This window comes from Callorhinus ursinus, unplaced genomic scaffold, assembly GCF_003265705.2.
Source record: "Callorhinus ursinus isolate GAN/ISIS: 27379988/994484 unplaced genomic scaffold, GSC_fseal_2.0 scaffold12, whole genome shotgun sequence".
In the NCBI taxonomy this organism is placed as follows: Eukaryota; Metazoa; Chordata; class Mammalia; order Carnivora; family Otariidae; genus Callorhinus; species Callorhinus ursinus.
In genome coordinates this window covers 22,552,238-22,567,935 of record NW_027397074.1, presented here as the reverse complement: position 1 = coordinate 22,567,935, position 15,698 = coordinate 22,552,238, and the positions used below count along the sequence as shown (strand labels likewise).

The 15,698-nt window shown below is 41.7% G+C and overlaps 1 protein-coding gene across 11 annotated transcripts in view; it reads right to left on the bottom strand.

Moving 5' to 3' along the window:
* Positions 1-1,355: 1,355 nt before the first annotated feature.
* The window catches only part of PPP1R9A (protein phosphatase 1 regulatory subunit 9A), a 321,553-nt gene continuing 307,210 nt past the window's right edge, over positions 1,356-15,698 (bottom strand). For 5 of the 11 annotated variants that reach the window (XM_073898836.1, XM_073898835.1, XM_073898839.1 and 2 more), the window contains 5 exons: positions 8,423-8,621; positions 6,275-6,394; positions 5,397-5,420; positions 4,118-4,300; positions 1,356-2,739 (listed from right to left, as the gene is read on the bottom strand). In XM_073898836.1, the coding sequence (XP_073754937.1) occupies positions 2,530-2,739; positions 4,118-4,300; positions 5,397-5,420; positions 6,275-6,394; positions 8,423-8,621 (736 nt within the window). In that variant the 3' untranslated portion in view covers positions 1,356-2,529. The remainder of the gene's footprint in view (positions 2,740-4,117; positions 4,301-5,396; positions 5,421-6,274; positions 6,395-8,422; positions 8,622-15,698) is intronic. The other 6 variants (XM_073898838.1, XM_025872914.2, XM_073898840.1 and 3 more) reach the window with 3 other exon arrangements.

Genomic DNA, 15,698 nt, shown 5'->3' with positions numbered 1-15,698 from the left:
TGCCTTTTATGATTTCAGCAGTTTTAAGCAGTAATATTAAAATAACTCAGTAAGACCTAAAATCACTGTAACTTAACTTAAAAATAAAAATAGTTATAATACAAACTAAGTGATTTGAGGAATAAGAATTTGATTTATAACATTTTCAGTTGGTCATTGGTCTACACACTGGAAGTGTACAAATAAAGTTCAAGAACAGTACTTCTAAGACATTTAAGGAAATGCAATATAATAGAGGTCATAAATTATGTGCAGAGACTGAGACTTATAGACATTTCCAGTATATACGTCCATTGTCAAACATTACCAAAGTGTAAACATAACTTTAGATAGTCATCCTCTATTCCCACTATTAAAATGAATACAGAGCAGAACTTCCAGTGTGATCCAGATCACTTTTAGTCCCCCCAAAGGTAAGCAAAAAGGGCAAAAAGTTTACAATAGCGAGCAAGAGTATTACCAGATTTTGACTAATTTAGTCTTTTGGTATTAGGGAAGATCTACTGAATTGTGTAGTTCATGAATAGTGGTTCCTTGTTTCTCATCATATTAATAAATAGTGAAGCACCACACATCTCAAGTATTAATAGAGTATCCAGTATGGCAATCTCATTACCATATACCAAATGAAGACAGAAAAACATACATAGCGACTCTGATAATTGTAAAACACAATGTTACTTTACGTCAATGTTTCTGAGCACTGGATGAATGATCTGCACTAAGGACAAAAGGATCGAAGTGTAACAGACAATACTCTGTCACTGGAAAGGAAACGGGCTTTCGGGAAAGATAGGATTATAAGTTTCTAGTTCAGCCAATTCCAGATTTCAGATATTCACGCAAGCAAAAATAAAATAAAATAAATTAAATTAAAAATAAGTCACACTGTCCAAAATACAAGATGGTGCTAGATGGGCAGGAGCCCCTTTACATTATCTGTTAACTGTAACCTTCCAAAGCCTTCCCCCAAGCTCTGTGTATACAACCTTTCCAGCGAACAATATGGACCAAACCCCCCTACCATGTAGTAAAAGGAAGTAAAATACTAGTTGAAGATTCATCTGGCCTCAACTCTTATTTTGAAACTCGTCCCTTGGAAAGTGGATGACCTCATTTTTACAGCCAATGCATCAAAGACAACCAGAGACAGGGGCATAAAAAACAAAACAACGACAACGAACAACAACCGATCATCTGAAGTTTCTCAAGATGGGTGTCTTTTCTCCTCCTTCCGCCCTAGTCTCCTATGCCTGAATTAGTTTGACGAAATACTGAAATCCTTCACATACTGGCTTTAAAATAAGCTGAACTGTCTCTGCTGGTAGACTATATCCTGTGGACTCTCTTAAACAAACTTTAACTGTAACATGGGACTCTCTGAAGAATGAAAGAGAATGGCTCAGAAAAACCATTCAAAACATCTCTAAAATCCAACTGTCAGCTCTCCTTTACGGGAACATTTGTGTGCTCAATAAAATTGCTTCTCTGGTTGCGTGTTACTCAAATCTAAATTTTCTCTAACCAGTATTCCTATTTTTCTTAAAAGTACATTTGTTAAAACACTAACTGAGCCCGCTTGGGAAATCTTAAGTAGAAAATATGTGACAAGTTCCTGATTGTGTCACAGTCAGGCCAAAGACTAGCCAGAATTTTCCCCAGGAGAGGAAACCTGAAAATGTTGGGTTTCCTTAAAAATCAATTTCCTGTTCAATTTGTTGGGGAAAAAAGGAACTATGTTATGCGTGTCGGTGAACTACAGAACACGCAGCGGGAGCAGAGTAAACAATGGATCCCAATATCCCGGGCTGCATTAACGTCTGATTTTTTTCCTTTGTTCGGCTCAATCTGGAGGATAAATGTTACCCTCAGAACCCCAAGGTAATACCCACATCCACATTCTGAAGGTTTCTGCTTCCTTCTGGGGTTAGCAAATAACAGATTCTTTTCTCTCCTTCAGATGCCCAGCAAGCAGAAGAGTTTGCTTGCCTTTTGCCGCCGTACGTAATTATGTGGCAGAGCACCCGTGTTTCTACAGTGGGGTTGTCTCACTGCCCAGACACAAACACGAGGGGAGAAACTCTCCCACACACTGGAGTATTCTGGAGCCCCAATCTCAAGGCAGAGCGGCGCTCTGGGCCATGCAGATACGTGCCATTGCCCAGTTTCAGGATTCCCAGACTGAAAAGTCATGGTGCTCCACTAACACCACCAGGGCATGGCATGCTTTTCTCGGGCAGGGTGACCCTGGTTCCCCCACAAGGGGTTGGTAAGTAAGAGAAGAGAGAAACACAGCTATTTTGCATCTTTCACAAATGAGATCCTTGGTTTGGTAATAAACAAAGGTGGCTTGGGATTATTTCAGGAGGTGAAAATTAAAAGTGTATTCTATTATTGCAGAAAATGCAGTTTTGCCACAAGCAGTTCCCCATTTGGCCGAGAGCACGTTACCCCTGCCATCAGTTCCTTTGTCCCCGGGGAGGAGAGCAGGGCGGGAAGGGGGGAGAGCTGTCTGCGAGGGGGTGTGTGTTACTGTTCGCCAGCACCCTCTGATGCAGCGGTCATCTTTTCTGTCTTTTTAGACTTCCTCTGCATCTGCTCTTGTTCCTTCCTCCTCAGCTTTTCTCTCTGTTTTTCCATCTTCTCTTGAGCCTTCCGAGCCTTCTCTAGAGTTACCTTCATTTCCTTGAGTTTTTTTTTGACCACTGCTCGGTCCTGGGATGATGTCATTCCCAGAGCCTAGGAAGGAAATACATAGACAAACTGAACTTGAAAACCAATGACCTCTCTGCTTAGGAAGAGGTTGATATCACAATGTGTTCAGACTCAAGAACTGATTTAAACATAATCAAAGAGGTAAAAACCGAGAAAGAGCTGCTTATGTTTGCCAAAAATCTCCATACTCAGGGGCGGAGCTTTATTTGCCCTCTGAAGTGCCTACACAGTACGCCCTAAACCCCATTAAATACATGCTTTCCAAACTGGCAATTAATGGGTGAAGGAATTAAAAAAGGGGGGGGGGCACAATTCTGCTTCTCCAACCTTTGGGCCATAGACATTTACAGGCAAAAGTACTGCTAAACTCATCAATATTTTTAAAAGCTAGGAGTGGGCACCTGCTGCCATAGAGGGCTCCAAGAAGGGCAGGGAGAACTGAAGTGGCTTCCTTTTTGCCAATGGAGTCATTTACAATGAGGACCAAAAATGTCTTTGGGGCCGGAATGCTCATGTCAGCATGACTAGCCATTCCCTCCCTGTAGGCAAACCTATAAAGGAATCCTGTTAATGAGGAGGTTGCTTAGTGAGCCTGGAATTCAGAATAAGGGGAGTTGGTTGCGTACTTTAAATGTTTCATGACCTTCAGAATCAACAGCAGGATGCATCCATCTCCCCAACAGGGACAGCCTTGTCAATGGGTCCTTCATAATCACAGACTATTGATTGATCTCTAACCTTTTCAAGACTGTCAAGGATACTCATCTGCCCTTCAGCCCAGCAGGGGACTGAAGTTGGGGGTGGGGAGCCAAATGTAAGCTCTTTTTGCCCTTTTTTTCCACAGGGATGGATTCCCCGCCCCCCCCCCCGGCCCCCAGTCTCTAAAAGGGATGGACTGGACAGGTGAAATGACAGTGGGATGGAGCGGGGGACACACGGCCTGCACATACTTGGGGAAGAAAGTTCTGAGGAGAACATCGTCCCAGTTTTGGAGAGGTGTGCAGGGAGCAGCGAGGGTGGAGAGGAAATGAATAAAGAAGGAAAGATTCGTGGATCTAGGTTTCACCCTCATGTGATCAAAAAGTCCACCTTGGCCATTATTACAACTCCTACTACACAGGAAGTCAGCAGACTTCACGTATGGACCACGTGTTGCCCGGTGGAAGCAATGGAGTGAGTCCCTAGCTCTCCTACTCCGCAGCCTCCTGTTTGATTCAGAATCCCTGACAACTTTCCGAAACTTCGTTTACTACTCAGAAATGATGCAACGACCTTTCCGCGGACCGTTGGTGAGAATTCCCTCGCAGATATGCAGAACGCTCTTGTCTAAGGAAAACATTTTAGGCACCATGAGCAACACAACTTACACCTGATAACCTCACACAGAGATATAATTCTTTACCTTAAGTTTATTTCCATCCAACTGCAGGAGTTGCTCGCCAGTGATGTTTTGGGCACTGAATTCAGATACATACTGCTCCAGATTTAGGCTCATTAGCCAGTGAGAAACCTGCTGCACGCTCCATTCATGAACGGCCCGATTCTGACACTGACTGTGTTTGGGAGACTGTCCATCATCAAGGATCTGAGGTAGGAATGTTATGCAGTGTTGTTAAAGGACCAAAATGCTATGGCTCAGCGCGGCTTATTATGCTATCAAAAGGAATTTCTTGCCTACCAGAGCCACATTTATCTTTAAACCATAAAATGAATAAGCTAATGGTTCTAAGTTGTGTGTGTAACACACACACGTAGTTATCGCCTACATTTTTGTTAGGTATTTGGAAATTTAAAAACTCCCCCAGATAAAGCAGCATTATTAATGTAGGGTGTTCCCTACTGAAAAATACACTCCGATGTTGCAAGCCTTTACATTAGAACACCGTGGAAAGAGTATGAGATGCAGAAAACAAGTATTTGATTGATCTCTATATGCAATGCATCACTCTGCGTGTAGCCTCTGGTAAGTCATTAGAGGTATATAAAAATACATTTAGAAATATTGAGGTATCTTTCCCTTAAAAGAGCAAAGCCTTAAGTCCTCAAGCATTATGAGGGGAAATCTTGCAGCCAGGGTTTCCTTTGTGCAGCAAGCAAACCCGTGAGGAAGGCGGGGCAGGTAATGTCCATAATGACTTTTAATAAATGAGTGAAGTGAGGCTCAGCCAGTCTACGTGTCTGTCCGGAGCACGCAGCGAGTGACCGGGGGAGCTCAACAGTTTGTGGTGTATCCCGAATCTCGGGCTCTGCCCAGTGCAGAACACCACTTTGACCAGCGCAGAGGGCAGTCGGTTCCTAGAACCTCTAAGCTGAGAGGCGATGGAGGCGATGACAGGTCTGGGAATCACCTCGGGGAGCACTGACGGGCTGGGGCAGGATGGGGCAAGCCGAGATGAAGGCAGAGAAGGTGGAACAGAACGGACCGTGTCAAGGTAGTGGTGATGGGGGAATCAATCGAGGGGCTCTGCAGGTAGAACCTGGTGATCATCTTGCCTCGGAAACATCTCTTAAACTTCGGGACAGACAAGGGCAGAGAGCAAAATGATTTAACACAAGGAAACCCTCCACTACAGACACAAGAACTCTTGTACTGTTTGAGTTTTGAATCATTTTGCAGAGACAGAAGAGGAGGTTCAAACAGTACCACCGAAGCCACGGCGCACAGCCCACCGAGAGCTCACCTCGTCATCTATCATATCCAGGCTCTGAGTTGGGGGGGCAACAAAGGAATCAAAAAGAAAAGTGTTATAGAAATAGGAGACACGACATACACAGTACAAAGATTTAAAATTACAATCACACCAGGCCTGAGGAGTATGGGCAGAAAAATTTAAGAGACAACAAGTTTTATAAAACAAAAATCATGTTAGAAAGAAATAACTTAGAGCAAATATGTGGAGCAACAGTATCTTTATGTACAGTGCTTCTCCTTCTCCGGCCCCCCGCCCTAAATAGTGGCATTTCTGTCTTCTCCTTATCTCTTGGGGCACTAAGTCCATCACTCATGCAATTTCCTGTTTCTCTGGAAACACACTGATCTTCTGGGAATTCTTGGCAATGCTAATTTGACCCTGGCTTCTAAATAAGTGATCCTCACCCAGTTTTTCTCCCCTCTCCACTGCAGTGGTTCTCAATCAGGGGCCATGCTCGACTTGGGGTAGGGGTGGTGGGGCGGGGGTAAGGGTGATGGTGGGGGAGGCGAGGGAGAGAGGGGATGGACAGTCAGTAAACTCCCCTGTGATTTCTGAGCTGCCCCCTATTCTTGCTCTCTGGTGCCCAGCCTCCTACCCCCAGCCCCCTGCTCAGAGTCCTCTCAATGAAGTCAGAGTAAGGTGGGGGAGGTCCCTGGAGAGCTTTCAAGGGGCTCAGAAACAATACTTTGCCTTCATTTTGAGATAGAGAGAGGAAAGAGAGAGAAATCAAGATTTCACATCAAACAAGAAACCATGGTCCCGATGATTTACATGCAAAATCTACTTAAGGACGTTTTCCTAGGGATAGGTGACGGGCACAGTGCATGACCTGAGAAAGCGGGTCTGTGTGAGCACCACGAGCGTACCTCATCTGACGACAGTGCTAAGGACTGAGAGAGCCCCGGCGTTTTGGGTTCGGCTCCCAGGCCACTAAGGTCTGCTGAACTGGTACTACTGGGACTGAAGTCATCGTTGAAGGTAAAATTCTGTAAAAATAAATGAAGCTCAGTGTTAAATGAGCACAGTGAGGGAACCAGAGGTAGGTGTATTTGCAAGTCCTAAAAAGGTTCTCTTTAAAGTCATCTTCGGAGAAATTCAGATTTAGTTTGGTGATGACCTTCAAGCAGCGGTGGTGGAGAGTACTGGGCCTTTTGTAACTGATAGGGAATTCTGGGCGCTTTCTCCATCAGATGGAAGGATAGGTGTTTTGGAGAAATCATTCTTCAATCCCTCTTCAAGGATACAGCCTTCATTATCCTCTGCAACAGCTCAGAGGAGTAATATTAATAAGCCTATCTTCTTTGACCCTACTCGTGATGAGTAACAGTGCAAGTAAAAATACAAGATGGTGTGGAGAGCCTGAGTTATTAGGAACAGATGGCCATCCATATTAGAAAGGTAGCTTGAGCACCTCCTGGGAAGGATCACTTGCTGCTGGCCGTGATAAATACTGTGAGAAATGGCAGATCCCCCTCTGGATATAACCTTCGAGATGATGAGTTCTGGGGGAGGTCACAGTCTGCCGACACACTAGTAGTTACATGCTAAAATACAACTCTTACACAGCCCGCAGAGCACCAGAGAGGCTGCAGAACAGACACACTCTCCAAGTAATCACCTGGGGCCGGTGGAGTGGGGAGGTGGGGTGTAAAAAGAAAAAAAACCAAAAAACTTCCCCAGAACTTCATCAAAATGTTCAGTGGCTATTAAAGTCAAGTAAATTCAGAATGACTACATGGCTGCATTTGTGAAAATATTTTAAACCAAATCTGGAGTCTCTCCAGTGCAAGATAATGGTGGAATTATTCCAACTACACTTAGATTTCTCAGATCCAATACTGAAAATGTTTCAAGATCCAAGTGGTCTACTGCTGCCAAAGCTTCTTTTGCTAGCAATTCTAGAATGACTGGCTTCTGAGGAACTCTAAGCCCTTGGCCAACACCATCTTGTCCCATATTCCACTTCCTTAGGAACTGGCCCGTTAGTTTTCCATTAGGCTCCCTTGCCACTGGGTTCAGTCGGTTGTCAAAAATAACTACCATGCCAGAGGCTGCAGAATTCAGTTCCAAACAAACCCCAGGGTTTGCTAAAACTTCAGACATGGAGACTAAATGCGAGCACGCAGAGCTAGGCTAGGAGAACATGTAAGCAGGAGAGCATTTAACACAACACATTACTATTTGATATGGTCAACAGACACACAACCCCAAGCCCTGTCAAGACCCTGTGAGCCGCTGACCTCAAGAAAAGAGTTAAATTCAAATCACATTAATCACACGTTTCTGTTTGAGAAAGAAAAGCGAACACAGATAAAAGGAGACCAAACAACATGTGAACGTTAGCCACTGTATGTGTTTCAATAAAATGTTAGATAAGGTTTGCAGCGTCATGCTGGAAATAACCATCATGCATCTAAAAACAAACAACACCCATGCAATTATATTTTCTAATTCTGCTAAAGTTAGAGAACTTTGGTGATGAGATTGTAAGTTTTCCAACAGGGAAGTTTGATTTAAAAGAAGAAATAAGTAAGGGTGCTATGCCAGCATTGGTTTGTTTTAAAGAGTTTCACTTAGATATATTGAACACATATTCAGTCCCAAATTTATTTGTTTTCCAGTAAATCTCGAAGAGCATAATAAAGATAGTCTTGTAATGTAATTTAAAGTGGAATACTTGGTAAACAGATCTATCATACTGTTCCATGATTCAAATGCATCTTTCCCAGCATGGCTTAACTGTCAAACTGAGATTAAATAGCAATATGTGAAAAGACAGGCAAATCAAAGATTAACGTACAATCTAGAATGGAATAGCATTAAAGAAGGTGACGGTTAAACGAGGCTTTCCTTTTCCCCACACAAGAAATACCATGCATGGCTTATTGCAGTGTTATCACATTGGTTTCTCGGGTCCAGAGTAAACACACAAGTTGAGAATCCTTTCCAAAGACTGGAGAGGAGGAAGGATTTGGGGCTTTCTTGTTTGCTTTTTAAATCCATGTGTTTTCTACCTTGGACCCCTTTTTATCTGAAATTAGAGTTTCAGGAGAAGGCTGAAGGGGACTTGTAGGTGAAGGCAGGTCCCTGAAGGAATAGGATCCTTTTCGGCTCTCATTAAACCACGAGAAAGGCATGCACGGCGAGCGGGTGGAGGCGTGAGGTGCGGGAGACGGCTTGGGTTTCCAGTGTTCCAGCCTGCCTCTGAAGATCCTGTTTTATGGGAAAAAATGCACATGTCAGACAAAGGAAGGGCAGGTGTGACACTTGTTCAACTGAATTCTGAAGGGACTCTGAATAAAGTTCAAAGTAGCAGTGTGACAAATGGTTCTACACGACAGAGGAAAACTTTTGCATTTTTGACTAGGACATTAATCTCAGTAGCTATCTTCTTTGCATCGCAATGGATTCTAGAACAACGGTCAACATTTTCATATCGCTATTGCCATACTGAATTCTTATGAAATGTGTCTATTAAGTGCATGTGGATGAATTAAAGTCAGAGGGGCACTGTCTTTCTGGAACTGCTATTAGGTTAACCACCACACCACACCAGTCCTCTTATTTGGGTGACCTAGCAGTGCCTCACTGCCAGTGACATTAGCTCTTAGCCAGCATTCTTTCCTGGCCTTCTCTGAACTCATGCTTCCAAGAGTTTGGGACTTTAGAAAATGAGGTAGTTAAATAATTTGGAAATTTCAGGGCTTATGATACTTTAAGCAGAACACACACCTTATTGGTTTTTCATCATAATCGGAGTGCTAGCTAGCCACATCAGCTGAATCGACCCAGGTGATCAATGGAGTGACAGATGTGGCAGCCAATCACCCTCACACCCCCTCGGAGGAGACCGGACTGCAGGTCTTAACACTCTCCTTGGAGGACCAGGATCTGTCACCTCTCGAATACATGGCCTTGAGCCTTCTCTCAGCCTCTATTTCTCCTCTGTAAAAGGTGGATATTTTATGTAGCTCATATGTGGTTGTTAAGAATTAAATGAGATAATATGCGTGAAAGTGCTTGGGAAACTGTGAAAAGTATAAAGGCATAATGTTTAACATTTAAAGGATTCAAAGGCATTTGAGAAACAGTTTGAAAACAGATATTTTTATCAGTGCATGTACTTGTGTATTTATATTTATCTTTTGGTTAGAGAAAAAGAATTATCAAGAGCTGAGGCAGGAATGGGCAGTGGTTTCTGCGCATCTGGGAAGAGGTCAACCCTCAATATGTCCAAAGGAGATTTGACACAATGCCTAGTATTTGTTGGCTGTTGATGTCATGACAGCAAAGAGATTGCCTTTCAATTAAAAGTGCCTCCACACCACAGCTAGACAACTCATGACCCACACGCATTCTGGACTTCAGTCTTCTCACGTCGCACTCCAAATATTCTGAAATATTATATACTTCAAATATTTCAAAATATATTTCAAATTTACATAAACAGTGTAACTCCTGTTTCTGTTCTTTCCAACGTTACTGGGAGACTCTAATGGGACAATCAATGTAAAAGCATCTTGTTAACTGCAAAGCAATCTACAAATGTAAAGGGATTATAAAAATAGTGACTAAAGAAAACGGAGATGCCAGAAGTTTTGGCAGAATGCTGAGATCATAGGTCGGGTGAGTATAATGACTGGTCATTTAAAGATTCCAGGATATATCTGATGATTATGATGGTGAATTCCTTTTTCAAAAAAACAATAAAGGGGACTGTAAAGATAACAGAGAAAGCCCAACGAGAGATGTGTCAACCTTCAGTCTCATCCTAAAGTCTAAACTAAAAAAATTCTGTATCCCGAAGTCTACTTACTTGCTATTAAAAGACGGGGTAGAGGGGGAACAAGAACTGGACTTAAGAGACCACGCTAGCAGAGGCAGACCGGTCTTCTGTAAGAAGCACTTTCTATTCCTGGGTCGTGGACCAGTGCAGTGTTTCCCAAACAAGACCGGTAAGAGTCACCCGGGGCAGCTGCTCATATACAGGTTCTTGGGCACCTGGGCTTATCGAATTAGAATCTGGGAGAGAGGAAGGGAGGAGTTCGTCTGGAATCTGCATGTTAACACGTCTGAGTTGACTCTTGCAAGTTTTTAGTATCTACATTTATTTCTATTTTCCTGAATGCAAATATGAGGTTTCTGGAGAATGGGTGACTACTTACGGAAAATTATTGCACTGGGTCCCCATGCCCTACTTTCGTCTTTCCAGAGTGACAGAATGAAAGCCAGTTGTCGTCCTATTCTTGGTCTACAGGTGAGGAATCTAAAAAATACCAATCTGGATGATTAGATAAGACAGGGACAGTAGTGCTGTCCCCACCTCCCTTCTGGTAGAGGGAGAGAAATCTTACCGCCTTCATGTAAACAAATTCAACTAGAGAAGGATCCTGGGTTCTTACCCTTCAGAAAGTAATATATGTCTTGGGGGGAGATAAGACCAGTGTCTCCAGCTTAACAAGCCTGGGAATGTCTCCGTGAAGCTGGGTCTCATCCCCTCCCCCCATCCCACTCCTTGAAAATGAAACCATACACCTCATGGGAGGTAAATCTCTGCAGTTCTATCTATCCAGTCATAATTTGGCTTCTAAGGCCTGACTTTTAAGCTCAAGTTCCACAGTCCAGTAAAAATGCCCAGAAAGCTCTAACTGTGCAGAACCATACAAATATTTTTTTCTGCAGTCCTACATTATCATTGGACATATCTGAGATAAACTGGACCTAAGGATTATTTCCCCCTTTGGTTATTCATTTCTGAATCAATTAATCAAAGTAGCATGGAAGTTTTTTTTTTAAGAGTGCCGTTCATAATTCAAAAAGGTACAGCAGTGCTTAAATATATGGATATTGTTTTAAAGTTTATAAACAGGCCATAATTAGTGACAGCATGACTATCTTGTCCTGCTCCCAAGTGAACTGCCTTTGTAATGATGCTTTTGGGACAACCACCACCATGCCCATTTTTTTTAATTAGGCGGAAATAAGAATATTATTGCCTACTTGCTGTCATCCTAATGCGTTATTTGAAAAGGACTTTGGATTCAAATTCTGACCATGGAACATTTCAAACAAAATCTCAAGACCACATATCATTAAACTCTTTCATAAGAGCCTCACTGCCAGGAAAATATCAAGACTAATAATTCCATGAGGACTTGTATATCCAGCACTGAAGACAGGTCCCGAGGCCATATATAGTGTGAGTGTGACGAGTGACATCATGGAAGCTCAGCTTCGGGGGACATTCAGAGGCTTTCTTCTCCAGCTTTCTATACAAGATGATGGAAGGACTGGAGGAACTGTCAGACAGAAAGCAAAGAAAGCCCACTTCTAAGGAAATAACCAGTGTCCTCACACCTGCAAACCACCAGGTCCTGGAATCCTTTGAAGAGAATTTTCCGGGTCTCCAGGAGGTCTGGCGATGCCCCGGCTGAGGCTGTATCTTTGGGTAGCCTCGACTCTAAAACACCATGAACTGAGGTAACCTCTGTGTGTCTCCTACTATCCTGAATGGTCAGTATGTTTCCATTTGTTTGGACCTAGAGTATATTCATCAAAAAAAGCAACCTCGCCATTACTTCATAATTACAGATCTATCAGCTTAACAGACATGCTTTCTAAAATAAATACCAATTTTCTTTTGGACAATTTGAACTCTTGGGCCTACAAAAGGAGCAGAGAGAGCTTGGAAGCAGTCATACCATTACTGACCACTTATAGCCTTTCCCATTCGGTGGAGAAATCTGTTAAGAATAACATAAAATTCTTCCTTCTCTCCTTACTACCTTCCTCCATTTCCTCTCTCCTCCCCTCCCTCTCTCCCTCCCTACATAGACAGTTTTGACTCTGACAGCAGGTTATGGTCTGGGGTGCATAAGCTTCATAGAGATCCTTAATAATCCCCTTGAAAAATCAAGATTGGTAGAAATGAGTGTTTCATGGATCTGAAAATAACTTCCAGAGGATCAAAATAGGTATGTGTTCTGTAATTCATCTTCTTTTTTAACTTGTACAATAATGTCTCACTATCATTTTTGGTAAAAATGGAATTACAGGTCACTGATGTAACCCTGATTGTTTTATTGTTAGGAACTGGGAAAAAGAATGGCTTCAAATTAAGTCTCTGTCATATTAAATTGTCATGGGGGGGCGGGATGAGGTGGGGGTAATCACTGTTTCCTGGCATTTAAATGGTTTATAATTAACAACCCTTACAGAGCTGTTAACCCAATACATACATCTTGAAACCAGTTCATTCTGGGGTCAGCACCCCAAAATTAAGCTGCTCAGGTAAACATTCCATAGCAGTTTTTTTTTTTTTTTATTTGTCTTAACTTTGAATACAAGGTGTGTGAACTGAATGTCATCAAGATATAATTAGGAGTTCAGGAACTGCCAGAACAGAAAAAGTAAAAGCAGAATATAGAATTCAAGCAGGTAGTTAAGGAGATTAATTGAAGAAAGTTAGGTGCAATCAGAGGAAGGGGTGCAGACTTCCCTTTATTCAAACCAGAGGAAGTAATTCCGTAAGGTTCTAACACCCACTGAGGAGACTGAGGTTGTAACAGCCAGCCCCTTTGGAAGGACACGTGGAGACCCTCAAAGATAACAGGTAGGACAAGCAGGTGTCCACCTGCAGGTCAGGCCAGCCACCACTGACACATCCTGCTTCGACCCTGAGTTATGGTCCAAAGCGCCGACTGATAACCCCAACAACCCGTCTGAGATGGTCACTGTAGCGTTTAACCTTCATTTCTTACAGGGTTCTGGACATGCTACCACAGAACATGACAACTTAGCATAGCAAATATTTTAAGGTGAAGGAATCTGAGAAATGGCAGGTACGTGAAGGGTTCTCTGACCTCCCCACTGCCCCTGAAGCAGATCATAAGATCTTATGGGAGAGGTGCCCTCCCTATACCTGGAGGAAAGGAACATCCTTATCTGTAGATGGAGGGATACCAAGAGGGATCTGAAGGAACAATGCTTTGGGGAACGAAGAGGCCTTGCGAAGTTTCCCATTTACTACCCTTAGTTCATACCCTTTTGTCCTCTCACATTTTTTCCAAGACTTTCCACTCTTCAACAAACCTAGCATTAAAATGCTCAGGCTTAACCACTTCTTTGGTCTTCACTTCCTGATAAAGGTTCCTGCATCACACAAAGCTTACGTTCAATCAGTGTGTATGCTTTCCCCTTGTTAACCTGTCTTCTGTCAATCTAATTTATAGGACTCCAGCTGGAAAACCCCAGAGGGTGGAAGGGAAAAGGTCTTTTGTGCCCCCTCTGCATTCATAGGAGATGGGGAAACTGTTCCCTTAATGAGTCCTCCCCATCCTGGGAAGGTTTAAAATGAAACAGCAAGATGATTATGTAAATAAAAATTTGATATTTCAAAACAAAAATGTTAGATTTGGGAATAATAAATATATTGCTTAGGATTTAAGAAAACTTGTATTATTAGAAATCTGAGAGAGAAGTCTGTCTATTCATTCTATCTTAATATATTTAACTGGTTAAGATGAAAAATAATCAAAGTGATAAGAGCACTGGATGTTTACAGCCTCTATGGTAACATTTTAATCGACTAGATTTTCAAAAGTTTTTTTCAAGTGGAAGAGTGTTGATGTGTTAGGAATGTCAAAGTCTGTCAGCTTTCAAGCACTGGGACGTACTTAAAAAGAAAACGAACAGATTAAATTTATAAGTGCAGTTTTCTAAAAACAGGATACACAACTACGTGGGAACAAGACGGCTCTGCTGAGGCCAAGCTAACATTATTCAAGGGTCTCTATAAATTTTTTTATAAAATTTTACTGGATGTATAAACAAAATGACAAGATTTGTAAGATGAACTGAAACTCAAAAAAAGGTAGGTTTTAAAACTGGAGACTTGAATCAATTACTTTTAATTTATAACCCAAATAATCCTCTTTTTAAGGAAAGCCATCTTTGGGCATTAAAACTATCAAGTGAAGGGGAGACCCCGCAGAACTGTTATGTCAAAGTTAAGCACTCCATAGGGGCTTTACTGAGTTTTCATTATCGTTGTTCGTGCCTTAAACGCTCTCTTTGAAACTTGCCAGGTTGAAATTATTTTGCCATTCTCCTCTGGCAATTTACAACGGCATTTTGTTTCCTGTTTTTTAAATAATTTTTTTTTTTTAAGAAATTTTGGGTCCTTTTTGGGGTGCCTCTGTGGGTCAAGTTTAGGCAGTGGTGAGGTGCTTTTCTCTTCAGGCACATATGACAGTATTGTTGAAGATGTTATATTTTAAGTACCAATGTTAGTTTTTGCTTTATCTTATTCGTCCCCATGAATTTGCCTTTAAAATAAATTATATTGTTACATCTTTTGTACCTCTGTGTGTAAAGAAATTATACTGGGAACACAGAAGAGTAGCTATAGATTTAAAAAAGAATAGACAAACAAGAACACATGTATCGTGATGAGCACTGAGTAATACACAGAAATTGTTGAATCATTATATTGTATCCCCGAAACTAACATAATACTGTATATTAATTATACTTCAATAAAAAAGTAAAAAAATAAACAGGAAAAATGCCAATTTATAGATCAACGGAATGAGTTAGAACTGAAAAGAGGATGTTTTTCATAGAATCATATGGATTAACCCTGTCCAATAGAAATACAATATGAACTACATATATAAATTACAATTTTCTGGTAACCACATAAAAAAAGAGGTAAAATTAATTTATATTTTATTTAACCCAAAATATTCAAAATATTATTATTTCAACAGGTAATCAGTATTATAAAATTTTTAATAAGGTATTTCACATTCTTTTTTTTTCATACTAAGTCTTTGAACTCCTGCATGCATTTTCTCCTACAACACATCTCAATATAGACTAGCCACATTTCTAGTGCTCAATGGTCACATCTGACTAGAGGCTACCATATTGGATAGTACAGACAGAGATGGCTGGGGAGTTGGAGACCATGTAGTTTTAATCCATCTGATTATTTTTTGGTGGGAAACCAAGGTCTAGGAAATTCAGAGCCTTATCTATGGCAAAGCCAGGATGAATACTTGGATTCCAGCACAGTGTTTTTTCCACAGTTGACACTTCTAAGGGGAATGCAAATTCACCTCCACAAAGGTGTGTCATCTCTCTTCCTGTCGTTTTCCCACACGCCACTGTCTAGCCTTGTTCTGAGATGCACATAACTGCTAACACGCTTTTCCATTCTGCCACTCAACCAGGAGCTTCTCCCACAGAGCTCCAAAGCAGGTACTCTACTGACATCAGTGGCAACTT